This window comes from Rhineura floridana, chromosome 3 (assembly GCF_030035675.1).
Source record: "Rhineura floridana isolate rRhiFlo1 chromosome 3, rRhiFlo1.hap2, whole genome shotgun sequence".
NCBI classification, from domain to species: domain Eukaryota; kingdom Metazoa; phylum Chordata; class Lepidosauria; order Squamata; family Rhineuridae; genus Rhineura; species Rhineura floridana.
This window is the reverse complement of record NC_084482.1, coordinates 207715460-207729971: the sequence shown is the minus strand read 5'-3', so window position 1 is coordinate 207729971 and position 14512 is coordinate 207715460. Positions and strand designations below refer to the sequence as shown.

At 47.2% G+C, this 14512-nt stretch overlaps 1 protein-coding gene and 1 non-coding gene across 4 annotated transcripts in view; both read left to right on the top strand.

The window, feature by feature from the left end:
- LOC133381365 (zinc finger protein 420-like) overlaps positions 1-9325 on the top strand; it is a 28429-nt gene extending 19104 nt beyond the window's left edge. For 2 of the 3 annotated variants that reach the window (XM_061620397.1, XM_061620398.1), the window contains exons 2-5: positions 1867-2697; positions 3432-3564; positions 3744-4004; positions 6959-9325. In XM_061620397.1, the coding sequence (XP_061476381.1) occupies positions 1969-2697; positions 3432-3564; positions 3744-4004; positions 6959-8118 (2283 nt within the window). In that variant the 5' untranslated portion in view covers positions 1867-1968 and the 3' untranslated portion in view covers positions 8119-9325. The remainder of the gene's footprint in view (positions 1-1866; positions 2698-3431; positions 3565-3743; positions 4005-6958) is intronic. The other variant, XM_061620399.1, reaches the window with a different exon arrangement.
- Positions 9326-12504: 3179 nt separating this feature from the next.
- Positions 12505-12576, top strand: TRNAA-GGC (transfer RNA alanine (anticodon GGC)). Its single transcript has one exon. It is a non-coding gene; the product is annotated as a tRNA-Ala (tRNA).
- The last annotated feature ends 1936 nt before the right edge of the window (positions 12577-14512 follow it).

The following is a 14512-nucleotide window of genomic DNA, read 5'->3' as shown; positions in this document are numbered from 1 at the left end:
AAGATACAGAAGACCTCTTGGAGGCCAGGCCTGGCGTAGTCTGGGCTACCTCAATCTAGGGAATGCACAGAATCAAGGGTTCACACAAGTTCCCTTTTCACCTCGTGGCCCTGCAGAGCTCCCCTTGCCAAATGCTGTGCTCACCTCAGCATGCACTGTCTCTGAGCGTAGGAGATATCCACAGGGGCAGATCAGAAGAGGAGAAAGCCCCCCAAAGAATCTCTGAGGACTAGGGATGTCTCCTGTGCTCAGAGACAGTGCGCGTTTGGCAAGTGGAGCTCTGCAAGGCCATGAGGGGAAAAGGGAACCTGTGTGAAGCCTTGATCCTGCGTATTCCCTAGAACAAAGTAGTCCCGATTATTTCAGTGAGGACCTAAGAAGAGCCTGGCCGCTGGATCAGGCCAAAGGCGGGGGGGGGGAGAGCTAATCCAACATCCTTTCCTCACAGCGGCCAACCAGATGCCTCGATGAGAAGCCTGCAAGCCGGACCTGAGCGCAAGAGCAACACTCTCCCCACTTGGGAGTCCCAGCAACTACTATGTAGAGGCATTTACAGCCTCTGACAGTGGAGGGAGACCATAGCCATCGTGGCTCCATAGGGTCCTGTCCTGTCGTGGTCTGGCCACACCTGGAATACTGGGTTGATTTCCAGGTACCACCTTTTCAGAAGGTTGTTGACAAAGCAGAGCGTGTCCAGAGAAGGGTTATCAGGATGGCGAGGGGAGATCTGCAAATCAAGTCCTGTGAGGGATGGTTGAAAATGCTTGCTCTGTGCAGCTTGGGGGAGAGAAGTTTAAGGGCAGACAAGATACCCTTCAAATGGAAGGGCCGTAGCTCAGTGGATAGAGCCTCTGCTTTGCATGCAGAAGGTCCCGGGTTCAATCCTCAGCATCTCCAGGTGGGGCAGGGAGAGACTCCTTGCTTTCTGTGTTCCTAAATATCTGGAGGAGATGGGGCAGGCCCCTTCTCTGTTGGCTCCGGAGGGCAGGACTTGAACCAATGGGTGGAAATTGCAGGGAGGGACATTTCAGTGAGATATTAGGAGAATGAGCAGGTTGACAGCAGAGCAGACTTCCTTGGGAGGTGTGGGGGGGTCCGCCTTCACTGGAGGTGTTTAAGCAGAGGTTGGACATCTATCTGACAGGGCTGTTGTACTTGCATCCCGCATTGAGCCAGGAGGGTTGACTAGATGACCTCAAAGTTCCCTTCTCACTCTACGGTACTCTGATTCTAATTTTGTGGAGGAGAACGGAGGGGACATTGGCAGCTTTTAGCCATGATAGCCTAAATAGAACCTTCATGTTCAAAGGCAGTGTGCCTCAAAGCAGCTGATACTTAAAGATAAAAAGCAAGGAGGATGTATCATAGCGCTGCTAAGCGAGCTTCCTGGAGTGCTTGGCTGACCACAGTTGGAAACAGGACGCTGGGTTATATTAACCCATTATCTTCATCTGGCTAACCTTTACTGGAAACTCTGAAACAGGTTGAAAGGCTGATGCAGCTGATGGTCCTCCAACAGAGGTTGCGGAGAGGGGGGGGAGACCAGACTATGCAGTTGGCAGCCCACTTTAGGGATTGGTACCACTAAGATAATTTTTTTTAACTATGAAGTGGTTTAGAAATCATTGTAACCCTTTTCCCAGTCTGCGGCCTATGTTAGAATTGTTTTCAAAGGTTTTTTTTTTTAAGAAGTTGTTTTATATTTCTTGAGATGGTTTCTTCGTAAAGTTTGTTAAAAGATGCTTTGGTTTTTCTCTCTTAAGATTTTTTTAAAAGATATTTTGTTTTTAGGATGTTTCTAAAATGTTTTAAAGACAGATGTTTTAAATAAATATACATCCTGATCTTTTTATTTCCTCTCCCCAGGAGCAGCCCCTTTTGTGACAGTCTAGAATGCGGTGGCGTCGTCTGCTGCACTCCTGTGGAGTCCCTTGAGCCCCTGAAACTTTCAGCCACGGTGGACCCAATATGAAAATGGACCCAGCAGGCTGTCTGCAAGGGGAGGGGTCACATGATAGTGGGAAAGAACCCCCTGACCCCCAGCTTGGGAGAATTGGAGAAGCCCTTCAAAGAATGCCAGGCTCGTCGCTGGTTAAGCAGGAGCCGTGTGAGGGCCTTCTTCAGCACTGGGAAGCCCAATGGCAGGAGTTCCTGAAGACCATGGAGTCCCCGCAGCCGCACTGGGCTATCCCAGCTCTGCCAGAAGAGCCCAGGCTGTGGGGTGACCCGAAGGCCTTCCTGGCCACCTTTGAGCAAGTGGCCGAAGCCTGCCGGTGGCCCCGAGAAGAGTGGGTGGCCTGGCTCCTGCCCGCCCTCAGCGGCGGAGCCAAGCAGGCTTTTCTCGCCCTGGAGGCCCGAGACAAAGAGGACTACAGGAAAGTGAAGGCAGCCATCTTGCGGTGGGACGCCCTGAGGCGGGAGAAGCAGCGCCAGCACTTCAGGAGCTTCTGCTACCAGCAGGCCGAGGGACCGAGAGGGGCTTACTGGCGGCTCCGGGAACTCTGCCACGCGTGGCTGAAAATTGAAAGGCACACCAAGGAGCAGATCCTGGAGCTGCTGATCCTGGAGCAGTTCTTGGATGTTCTCCCGGCGGACGTCCAGAGCTGGGTCAGGCGATGGGGTCCAGAGACCTGCGCCCAGGCGGTGGCTCTAGCTGAGGACTTCCTCCAGAGAGATGCTGAAAGGATGGAGAAACAGGTGAGCAGGTTTCAGGCTAGTGGTGGTCGAGTGGGCTGGGGTCAGTGCATGGACATGGCGTAAGACCTGTCCACTTCTGTGTCGAAGAATCATAGAATAGTAGAGTTGGAAGGGGCCTATAAGGCCATCAAGGCCAACCCCCTGCTCAGTGCAGGAATCCAAATCAAAATATTCCCGATGGCTGTCCCAAGAGGGGAGACGCAACCCATCCTGGTGTACGGGAAGGGCCGTAGCTCAGTGGTAGAGCATCTGCTTTGCATGCAGAAGGTCCCAGGTTCATTCCCCGGCATCTCCAGGTAGGGCTGGGGGAGACTCCCTGCCTGAAAACGCAGAGAGCTGCCGCCAGTCAGTGTAGACACTACTGAGCTAAGTGGACCAATCGCCTGACTCAGAATAAAGCAGCTTTTTTTGTTCCTGCTTAAGTGGTCTTCATTCAGAGCCATGAGGACTGGAATCTTACATTATCTTTATGGGGAGGAACCAGAGCTCAGTGGCAGAGCATCGGCCTGGCATGTAGAAGGTCCCAGGTTCAGTTCCTGGTGTCCTCCAGTAGAGCTGGGAGAGACTTCCTGCTGGAAACCCTGAAGAGCCAGTCAATATAGAAAACACTGATCTGGATGGACCACTGGTCTGGCTCGGTATACAGCAACTTCCGGGGCTCCTATGTTAGTGCAGCCCATCTCCTCTGACCCTTGTCCCTCTCTTCCTAAAGTGTTGCTCTTGTCTGTTTTCAGGTGCTAACCCTGCTTGCTGAGGCAGCTGTCAGTTTCTCTGAGTCAGGACAGGCTCCTGCTGGTGGTGGGCAAAGGCAGCTCTGCATGGAACCCAAGGAGGAGGATGACGGCAAAGGGGAGGGCAGTCTTCTAAGTAAGGATTGCCTTGTGTCTACTTGCTGGCTGGCCACTGTGAGAACAGGACACCGGACTATATGGGCCTTTGGTCTGATCTAGCAGCTGGGCTCTTCTGCTATCTTGTTTCATCCCTGCCCCGTGCCCTTGGCTAGGGTTTATCTTGCATTTCTGATTGGGATTCTCTCTTTTCCTTAGTGACCGACAGATACGTGAACGTATGCAAAGAGGAAAAATATACCCCAGATGGTTTGGAGCAGATGGGGCTGCATGGGGCGCGTATGAGAAGGGCAGAACAGAGCATCCCCCCGTGGTGTGAGCAGGAGGATCGGCACAGGCGAGAGATCCATCAGGAGACCTACCCAGAGAAGACGGTGCCTGAATTGCATGAATCCATTCCTTGTAGAGGAGATCCCAACAATGTCCGTGACATTATGGTCCAGCAAAGAATCCCCAATGGTAACACATACAGTGTTGGTTAGAAAATCTCCAGGCAAGATTCTAAGGGGGGAGCCTGCTCTCATAATGCAATAGCCCAAGGGTGGGGAACATCTACAGTAGGGCCCTGCTTCCCTGTGCTTCGCTTCCCGGCGCTTCTCTTCCTGGCGTTCCGCTAATGCTGCAGCTTTGATTTCACTTTTTTAAAGCCGGTTTTGCGACATTTTCGCAACATTTTCACACGATGGCACCATTATATTCCATGGGGCTCCGCTTTACGGCGATTTCCGCTTTACGGCAGGGGTCTGGAACAGAAGCTGCCATATGAGCGGGGCCCGCCTGCACATTGTTTGCCCTTTTGGCAACCTGGTCGCTGCATTCAGATTCTGCCTCAGCTGCAGCTTCCGGACCAATCCCAAGGAAGGCTCCTCTAGACGACGATCGTCCTGGATTTCTTCCCCTCCCTCTCTCATAATAGTAGTATTGTAGGTCAGTGGTTCCCAAACTTTTCCCCCTGATGAACCACTTGAACATTGCTGAGGGTCTCCATGGGTACCACTTAATGTTTTTTTTCCCTGTCTGTTGTAACAATTGTAATGTGCTGTGCTAGATCCTGTATAATTTTTATTTGCATTTTCTTGCTCCTCTTATTTCTTATATACTGTGTATTATTGTTCCTTTATTTCTTATATATTATTGCGTTCCAATCTAAATTCCTTAGAATTCAAATTGTTGGTATTCTTCACAGGTGCAACGTAGACCACCTGAAGACTGTGGACCATTGGTGGTCCATGGACCACAGTTGAGGAACCTGTTTTCTACGTCATTGGGTGCAGCTGCTTGGCAGTAGATTCAGGGCAGAGAAAAGAAAGCACTTCTTTACCCAATGTAGAATTAATTCATGGAATTTGATAGAAGCCAGTAGATTAGAATCCTTTAAAGACAATATGTTTGTCAGAAGTGGCTATTGGCTGTCATGGGTAGCCAACTTCCTTTTTCCTGTCGAGGGCCGCATTCCCTCAGGGGCCGCATGTAGTTTGTGGGCAGGGCCAAAGCCAGCGGTGGGAGGGGCTAGAGTAAAAATGAGAAGGCCACTCCCCTTTCTCTGCCACCTCATTTCTCTCTGATTCTTCCCTGTCCAGATGCTCGGAGGGGGAGGCAGATTGATCTTGCCAGGGGTTTGAACTGCTCGCTTGCAGAGAGGGCTTTTCAAATTAGGCGGAGGGGCACATATCATTTATCCAAGAGTCACACGTAGTCCTTAAGCTGCAGGTTGCCCACCCCTGCTCTCTGGATCCTCCATGTTCAAAGGCAATATATCTCTAAATGGACGTTGCTAGGAACAGGCTACGGTTACGTGTGGGGCTTTTTAGATGAGAACATCTTAAAGACCTGGCTCTTTCAGCAGGCCTTCGGGGTATCCGGGGAGGGTTAATTGTTATAACTGTAATGCCTCCTGCCCAGTTTTAATATTGTTGCTGCAGATGTATTGTTTTTATATTGTATTATTATATTTTATCAATTGTATTCTAACAAATTTGTAAGTCGCCTAGAGTGGCCATCGGCCAGATAGGCGACGAAGAAATTAAATTTATTATTATTATTATTAACAAAGGTGAGTGGGGGATAGCGGTTGATAGAGGCGTTATAAAATTATACATGGTGTGGAGAAGTCGAGTAGGAAGTTTCCCCCCACTCGTAACGCTATAACTCACGAACATCCAATGAAACTGAAGACTGGAAGATTCAGGACAGACAAAATAAAGGACTTCTTCATGCAGAGCATAGTTAAACTGTGGGATTTGCTCCCACGAGAGGCAATGATGGCCACCAACTTGGATAAATTTAAAAGAAGATTAGGCAAGCTCATGGAGGCTTATGCTGTCAATGGCTGCTAGTCGTGGGGGCTATATTCTGCCTGCACTGTTGCAAGCAGTATGCCTCTGGATACCAGTGGCTGAGAATCGCAAACGGGGAGAGGGCCGTTGCACTCAGGCCTGCTTATGGCTGCTGGATGGGCCTTTGGCATGATCCAGCAGGGCTGTTGCGTTCTATTCAGTGGCTACAAGCGACAGCAGCTGTGCTCTGCTTCCAGTGTCAGCGCCGTTAAGCACCAGTTGCTGGAGGTCACAAGCGGAGTTGCACGCCGGTCCTGCTTGCAGGCTTCCCATGGGCATCTGCTTGGCCACTGTTAGAACAGGAGGCTGGACTAGGTGAATCTGATTCAGCAGGCTCTTCTTATATTCTTCTTTTGAAACCGTTTTTGTTCCGTTGTCACAGTGGTGCAAAAGCATCAACAATGTTGTCGCAGCACTGACGCAGAAAATGAGAAATTTCGAGAGCTGCAAATGCGTGAGGTCAAATCCTTGTGCAGAACAGTTCAGGTCTGAGTTATTAATTTACAAACAACTTTTTGTCTGTTACATTTGGATGTTCTTAACATTCAGGACAGAAAGTACTTTCCGGCTTTTAAAGGGAATTAAACAAATGCATGGAGGATAAGGCTGTCAGCGGCTACTAGCCATGATGGCTATGCTCTTCCTTCACTGTCGGAGGCACTTTGCCTCTCAATACCACTTCCTGGGAATCCCAGTTTGGGGGAGAGGGGGGGGGAGTGCTGTTGCACTCAGGTCCTCGTTGAGGACTTCCCATTGGGGCATATAGTTGGCCACTGTGAGAACAGGATGCTGGACTAGATGGGCCACTGGCTTGATTTAACAGGCCATTATGACCCACTCTATATTCTGGATTCTATTATTTATTTATTTATTAGATTTATATCCTGCCGTTTCTCCCAGTAGAAGCCCAGGATTCTAGATTGGCCTTTGACCTGTTCCAACAGCCAGATTCTCCTTATGTTCTCATGATGTGCTGTCGACATAACTCTTCATTTCTTTCTAGTAGCTAATTTGGCTTCCCCCAAATTGGCCAACATTGTTCTCACGCAGGTCTTTTTTCTTTTTCCATTCCACCAGATTACAGGCAAGCAAGGGTGTTTGAAAGGAAGCATGGTCATCGAGAAACTCTAGAGCAAGTGGAATGGTACGAGATGTCTCCTGGGAGTTCAAGAGACGACATCTCCCTCTTGAGACACAAAAAAGCCCAAACACAGAAAGCGCCTTATCAATGCGCTGAGTGCGGGAAGAGCCTCAGCCGTAAGGACAACCTTACAAGGCACCAGCAGATGCATGCAGGGAAGAAGAAGCCACATCAGTGCTCTTCCTGCCCGAAAACTTTCAGGGACAAGTCACATCTGATTCGGCACGAAAGAATCCACACAGGGGAGAAACCGTTTAGTTGCTCCATCTGTGGGAAGAGTTTCAGTTGCAATTCGTATCTCGTTGTACATGAGAGAATCCACACAGGGGAGAAACCTTATACTTGTTCTGTCTGTGGGAAGAGCTTCAGTTGCAATTCGTACCTCCTCAGACACAGAAGGATGCATACAGGGGACAGGCCGTATAAGTGCCCCGTGTGTGGAAAGAGGTTCACTTGCAGTTCCAACCTTATTCTGCACAAACGGACCCACACCGGTGAGAGGCCGTACAAATGTTCCTCCTGCCCCAAGACCTTCCGTCAGCGGTCACACCTTATTTTTCACGAAAGAATCCACACCAAGGAGAAGCCGTTTAAGTGCTCGGTCTGTGGGAAGAGCTTTGGCCGCAATGCTCAGCTTATTCAGCACAAGAGGAGCCACACGGGAGAGAAGCTCTACAAGTGCTCAGTCTGCGGGAAGAGGTTCAGTTGCATGTCATACCTTATTCAGCATGCGAGGATCCACCAGCGGGACAAGCCGTACAAGTGCTTGGACTGTGGGAAGAGCTTCCGCCGGAGTGCAGAGCTTTCTTCGCACCAGAGAATCCACACAGGGGAGAAGCCGTATCAGTGTTTCGAGTGTGGAAAGACCTTCAGCTGGAGTGCGGGCCTTACTTCACATCAGAGAACTCATACGGGGGAAAAACCTTATAAATGTTCTGCCTGTGGGAAAAGCTTCAGTCGTAAGCGGCTCCTCCTTATGCACAGTAGAATACATTTTGGGGAGAAGCCCTTTAAGTGCTCTGACTGTGGGGAGAGCTTCAGTTCTAATTCCCATCTTATCAGCCATGAAAAAACCCATGCAGTGGAAACTATGTAAACTGATGCTACCTACCTGTCGCTGTGTGATCTCTTGTCTGGTTGCTGTTACCCAGGGAAAAGAAACCTTTGCTGATTGGTCAGAAGGGTTTTCTGGTCACCTCAGAACTAATGTCAGAGCATCCTTGGAAAACTACTGCAGTGGCCTAACTTGCAAGAATAAGAGAATATCCCCCAAAGGAGTTTAAAAGCAAACTACCCAGGAATACTTAACTGTCCTGGATTGGTATAATCGAGTTCTTTCTACAACTGACAGGGATGGGCAACCTGCGGCTCTGTTCCTCATTTTGTGTTGCCTTTGATCTGATTTCATGCATGTTGTGAGGAGGGGGAGAAAGGGAAGGGGGTGACAGAGAGAGAGAGCAAATGGGTGCCATAAAATGAGAGAGAGCTAGAGTGAAAAGGGATGCCACACCCACTTTTGGTCAGAGCTTGGAAAAGTTACTTTTTTGAACTACAACTCCCATCAGCCCAATCCAGTGGCCATGCTGGCTGGGGCTGATGGGAGCTGTAGTTCAAAAGAGTAACTTTTCCAAGCTCTGCTTTTGGTTCTGGCTCTGCTTACTTTTGGCTTCGGCCCTGCCCACCACTGGCTCCAGCCTCCACTCACTGCTGGCATGTGGCTCACAACAGATTAGCCCTGGGGGAATGCAGCCCTCCACAGAAAAAAAAAAGTTTTCTACCCCTGTTCTACCAGAAAGTTATTTTCCCATCTTGGGGAGAAGCGATAGGTCATTCGTAGAATACCTGCTTTGCATTTAGAAGCTCCCAGGTTCCATCCTCGCTGCCTCTAAGTAAAAGGATCTTGTAGCAGGTGTCCTCGGATTAAGGCTGCCATCATGGCCTTGCTGAGCTAGCAGTAAGCCCTGTTGAACTTGATGGGACTTGACTTATGAGTAGGCAAGTAGAGGATTGCGCTGGAAATCTCTCAATTTGTGCTTGACAAAAACCAGCAATAATCGTTCTAAGGAAGCAAAATCACAGTTCCCTTTGTTTTTAAAAGTTTGTTTGAAGAAGTTTTCCTCCTAATCCTCGTTTAATCTGCATGACGTTTTGGGAGGTTTGATTGACCATTGAATGGTTTAAAACAAATGGGATTGATCAACCAGGGCTGTGGAGTCGGTACGCCAGACCTTTGACTCCGACTCCTCTATTTTTCTACTGTCCGACTCCGACTCCTTCATAAATGGCAAATGTATATTAACTAGTAATAACACATTTACTGTAGTAAAATGGTAGCACAAGGCATTTCATCACCACCACATGAATCCAGAGCTTGGAAAAGTTACGTTTTTGAACTACAACTCCCACGAGCCCAATCCCTGGGGCTGATGGGAGTTGTAGTTCAAAAAAGTAACTTTTCCAAGCTCTGGATTCACATGGTAGTGATGAAATGCCTTGTGCTACCATTTTACTACAGTAAATTTGTTATTACTAGTTAATATACATTTGCCATTTATGAAGGAGTCGGAGTTGGTACATTTCTACTGACTCCAACTCCACCCAAAATTGCTCCCGACTCCACGACTCCAACTCCACAGCCCTGTGATCAACATGGATTTCTTTAATCGAGTGACAGTTCTAGATGGAAGGCAAAGTCCTTTGGACATGCACCAGCGAAATGAGTAGAAAGTCTGCAACAGCCTGGATGTAACCTGGCTACTTTTGAGTAAAATGAATTAAATGTGGGAAATCTTTGGATTCTTACAGAGGTTTTACAGTATTATAGAAAACCAGGGAATGGGAAATGGCTTAGTGATGATCTGGAGCAGGGGTAACCAAGGTAGTGCCTCCCAGATGTTATTGGACTACAACTCCCATTGTCCCTGACCACTGGCCTTGCTGGCTTGGGCTGATGGGTTGGAGTCCAATAACCACCTGGAGGGCACCAGGTTGCCTAACCTTGCTCTGGACCCCGCAGAGACCTAGTCTCGATCAGAATAGGCACCACTGAATTAAAGCAAGAACAATTTGATTTAACTTTCTGAAATGGTTCACGGTATTGCCTGGATAATAAATCATGCCTGGGCTCAGGTATGGATGAATCATGAGATCCTTGTGATTTTGCAAAACCAGATTTGTGACAGAGAGAATGACTGGATTACAGTTGCTGTGGTTGGTGGCATAGTACCCTAGCTTGATGGAAGAGGAAATGAAATCCCAGAGATCTTAAGACTGTACCTTGTGTTGTTGTTTTTATTGTTTTAAAAAGCTGGTTAACTTATGAAATTATTTTTCTGTTTTGATAGTGAATGCTTCACCTGAAAAGTGCCCCCATTGGTCATGATTTATAAGAATATAAAAAGAGCCCTTCTAGATCATACCAAAGGTCCATCAGGTCAAAATGTGAACAAAGTACAGCTTGTGGGATGACCTGAAAGAACAACATAGTGGGTTAAACCAACTAAAAAAATGCCGGCTCTACCTTTGGGCAGAGTGAGATTTTGAGTATTATTTTCATAGCCAGAGCAGGAGAGGTACTCACAGTGTTTTCTGCCTTCAGTGCTAAAATAACTTGGCCAGTGTTGGGTCCTGTGCACCTTGGGGGCAGGATAGGAAATAGCCATCTGCTGCTTTGCATACACAAGGTCCCAGGCTCAATCCCTAGCATCTCCAGGTAGGCCTGGAGGAGACTGCCCCCCGTCGCTGGCTGAAATCCTGGAGAGCTGATGCCTGTTGGTGTAGATAGTATTAAAGTAGATGGACCAGTGAACTGACTCAGTATAAGGGAGCTCCCTCTGTTCCTGTTTAATCCAGCCCTGTGTTCAGAACCATGAGGCCTACCATCTTATACTGTTATTACTTTTAGGGGAAGCGCCATAGCTGAGTGGCAGGGTGTCTGCTTTGTAGGCAGAAGGTCCCGGGTTCAATCTCCAAGTAAGCCTGGGGAAACCAAAGATGTATCACTGAACACTAAAGTCAGGATCATTCAGACCATGGTATTCCCGATCTCTATGTATGGATGTGAAAGTTGGACAGTGAAAAAAGCGGAGAAGAGAAAAATCAACTCATTTAAAATGTGTTGGAGGAGAGCTTTGTGCATACTATGGACTGCGAAAAAGACCAATAATTGGGTGTTAGAACAAATTAAACCAGAACTGTCACTAGAAGCTAAAATGATGAAACTGAGGTTATCATACTTTGGACACATCATGAGAAGACATGATTCACTAGAAAAGACAATAATGCTGGGAAAAACAGCAGGGAGTAGAAAAAGAGGAAGACCAAACAAGAGATTGATTGATTCCATAAAGGAAGCCACAGACCTGAACTTACAGGTTCATGACAGATGCTCTTGTAGGTCAATGATTCATAGGGTCGCCATAAGTCGTGATCGACTTGAAGGCACATAACAACAAAGACTTATATCCCCCCCTTTCTCCCAGTAGGGAGATGGACCACTGGTCTGAGTATAAGGCATCTCCCTATGTTCCTGTGACGTGGGAGCAGTTTTGCCATTCTACCTCAGACAGCAAAATGTCTTGGGCTCAGCCCTGAAGGTTCATTAACTGAAAACAAAGCTCAGGGCTGCTTACGACAAAATTTAAAATCAGAAAATTGATTTTTTTGAAATTCGAACAATGCCAGAAAGCAAATGAAGACTCAAGGATGGGTATATCAGATCAAACTGGGTAAGGCATGGAGGGATAGTTCACTCAGAGCTCAGGCCAGCAAAGGAGTAGCCAACATGGTGCCCTCCTGGTATTGCTAGACTACAGTTCCCATCACTTCTGGCCATTGGCAGTGCTAGCTCAGGCTGATGGGAGGGAGTCCAACAACATCCAGAGGGCACCGTGTTGGCTGTCTCTGGCCTAGCAGATCAAATGCCTAGTGGGATAAAAAGGAAACTCTTTCTTAGATGGCAGAAGAGAGGATCGTGAACTTCCTCTGAGCCTCTTGGACATCTAAGGATGGGGAAGACATTCAATTCTTTTAAAGCCAAATCTATCAAATCTGCACTTTCCGAAACAACAGGAGAACCAAAAGGCAGCCACCCTTCCAAATTTGCACTGGTTTGAATCTTGCAATGCAGTTCTCCACCCAAACAATGTTTACGGAAAGGCTTACATTAAGGGAAAGTTTGCATAACTGAATATATTAGTGAAAATAACAATACAAATGCATTATATTAGGAGAAACTTGCAAACAAGAAGCTTGCAAAAATGTGTATATCAGTCAAAATTGCATACAAAAATGTCTTTATTAGGCAAAATGTGCACTAAAATGAATATTCATAAGGTTTTTTTTTTATTTATTTTTGCAAATTGCGGCAGAAATTTGGGGGGCTGAATGGAAGATTGGAAAAATGAGAAGCAGAGAAGTGAAAGCGACAGATCCTTCTATCCCTACCAGTGTCTTCAATTGTGCCTGGAAATGAACGGAAGGGGGGGGCGTAGCTCAGTGGTAGAGCATCTGCTTGGCATGCAGAAGGCCCCAAGTTCAATCCCTGCCATCTCCAGGGAGCACTGGGAAAGAGTGCCCTGTCTGAAACCCTGAAGAGTGTCTGCCCATCACTGTAGACCAGGGTATTTCCAAACTATAGCCCACGGACCACCAGTGGTCCACGAGTTTCATTCAGGTGGTCCGTGGCATGCCTGTGAAGAACACTTGCAGTTTTACTTCTGTGGGATTCAAATTGTAATACAATAAACTACAATATAAGAAACAAAATCACAAGAAAATAAAATTGTAAGAATAAAATAAAATCATAAGAATGAAATCATACAATTAAAAATCACACAGCATCTAGCATCTGGTGCATTGCAATGGCTACAAAAGGCAGAAAAATCATTTAAGTGGTCCACCAAGACCCTCAGCAATGTTCAAGTCGTCTGGGGGGGGGAAGCATGGGAACTACTGCTATAGACAATACTAAACCGGATGGGCTGGTGGTCAGAAGTATAAGGCAGCTTCCTATTTGGGAAGGGCCATAGCTCAGTGGTGGAGCATCTTCTCTGCATGCAGAAAGTCTGAGGTTCAGTCCCCTGCACCTCTAGCATGAGCTGGGGAAGAGTTCCTTATCAAACCTTAGGGCAGTGGTTCTCAAACTTTTTTGGTTCGCGGCGCACTGTAAAACATATAAAAAATTTCTGGCACGCTTCGTGTACAAAATTAAAAATATATTAATATATTTTAAACTGAATAAAAATAACTTAAAGTTTACAAATGGGTTTCTTCTCATTTTTAAAATATACTTTCATAACATTCGTGGCACACCTAGTCACCTCTTGCGGTGCACCAGTGTGCCGCGGCGCACCGTTTGAGAATCACTGCCCTAGGGAATTGCTGCTGATCAGGGTAGAAAGTTCTGAGCTATGTAAACCGTGATGCAAGATAAGACAGCTTCCTATGTCTCTTTGGAAGCTGTTGTGGCTGTTGTAAAATGTGCTCCCAGGAATGAACGTCTACCAGAATCTTTGTTGTTTGGAGCAGCTGAAGTTTCTGGTGACCTCTGCAGCAGCATGGAGTTACATGGGTGAAGATTTTTTTTTTTTTGTCCATCCTGTGCATTATGTTCACATCCTCACCAGCACATTTAAAGCAACAAACCCATGGCGCTTCTGACCTAGATGGACCAATGGCCTGATCTGGTAAAAGGCAACTTCCTATGTTCCTATAGGACTGTCCCTCTTTTTAGGTAGGGTTGGGAGAAACCCCAGGCTGAACCCCTGGAGACCCTCTCAGCCAATGTGGACCAATGTGCACCTATGTTCCTACTATGCCCTGTTCAGCAACTTTTCGACCTGGAAAATGGATAGAGAAAAGTTTTTCTCCCTCTCTCATAACACTTGAACTTGCATCCAATGAAGCCAAGTGTTGGAAGATTCAAGGCAGACAAAAGAAAGTACTTCTTCACACCACACATAGTTAAATGCAGTGAGGGCTATCAACTTGGATGGATTTAAAAGGGGATTAGAAAAAGCCATGGAGGATAAGACCATCAATGGCTACTAGTCATGATGGCTATGCTATTTCTCCATAGTCGGAGGCAAAATGCCTCTCAGTTCCAGTTACTGGAAACTGCAGGAGGGGAGAGTGCTCTTGGACTATGGTCCTGCTTGTAGGCTTGCCGTGGGCAACTGGATGGCCACTGTGAGAACAGGATGCTGGACTAGATGGGCCACTGGCCTGATCCAGCAGGCTCTTACGTTTTCTTTCTTTCTTTGACCAAGGAAGGGTTCTATGAAATCCACAAGCTTGCTCACTACTTTTTGAATGTTTATTGGTCCTAAGAAAATCATAATCATTTAGCTTTCTTGCCTGCCCTTCAGCACAAGGTCCCAGGGTGGGTCATAGCAATGCAAAAACAACATTAAAATCATTGAAAACAATTTCCAGTCAAAAGAATAGGATGAGGCCTAAACCCGTGTATCTCGAGTATCAAAGGCCAGGGT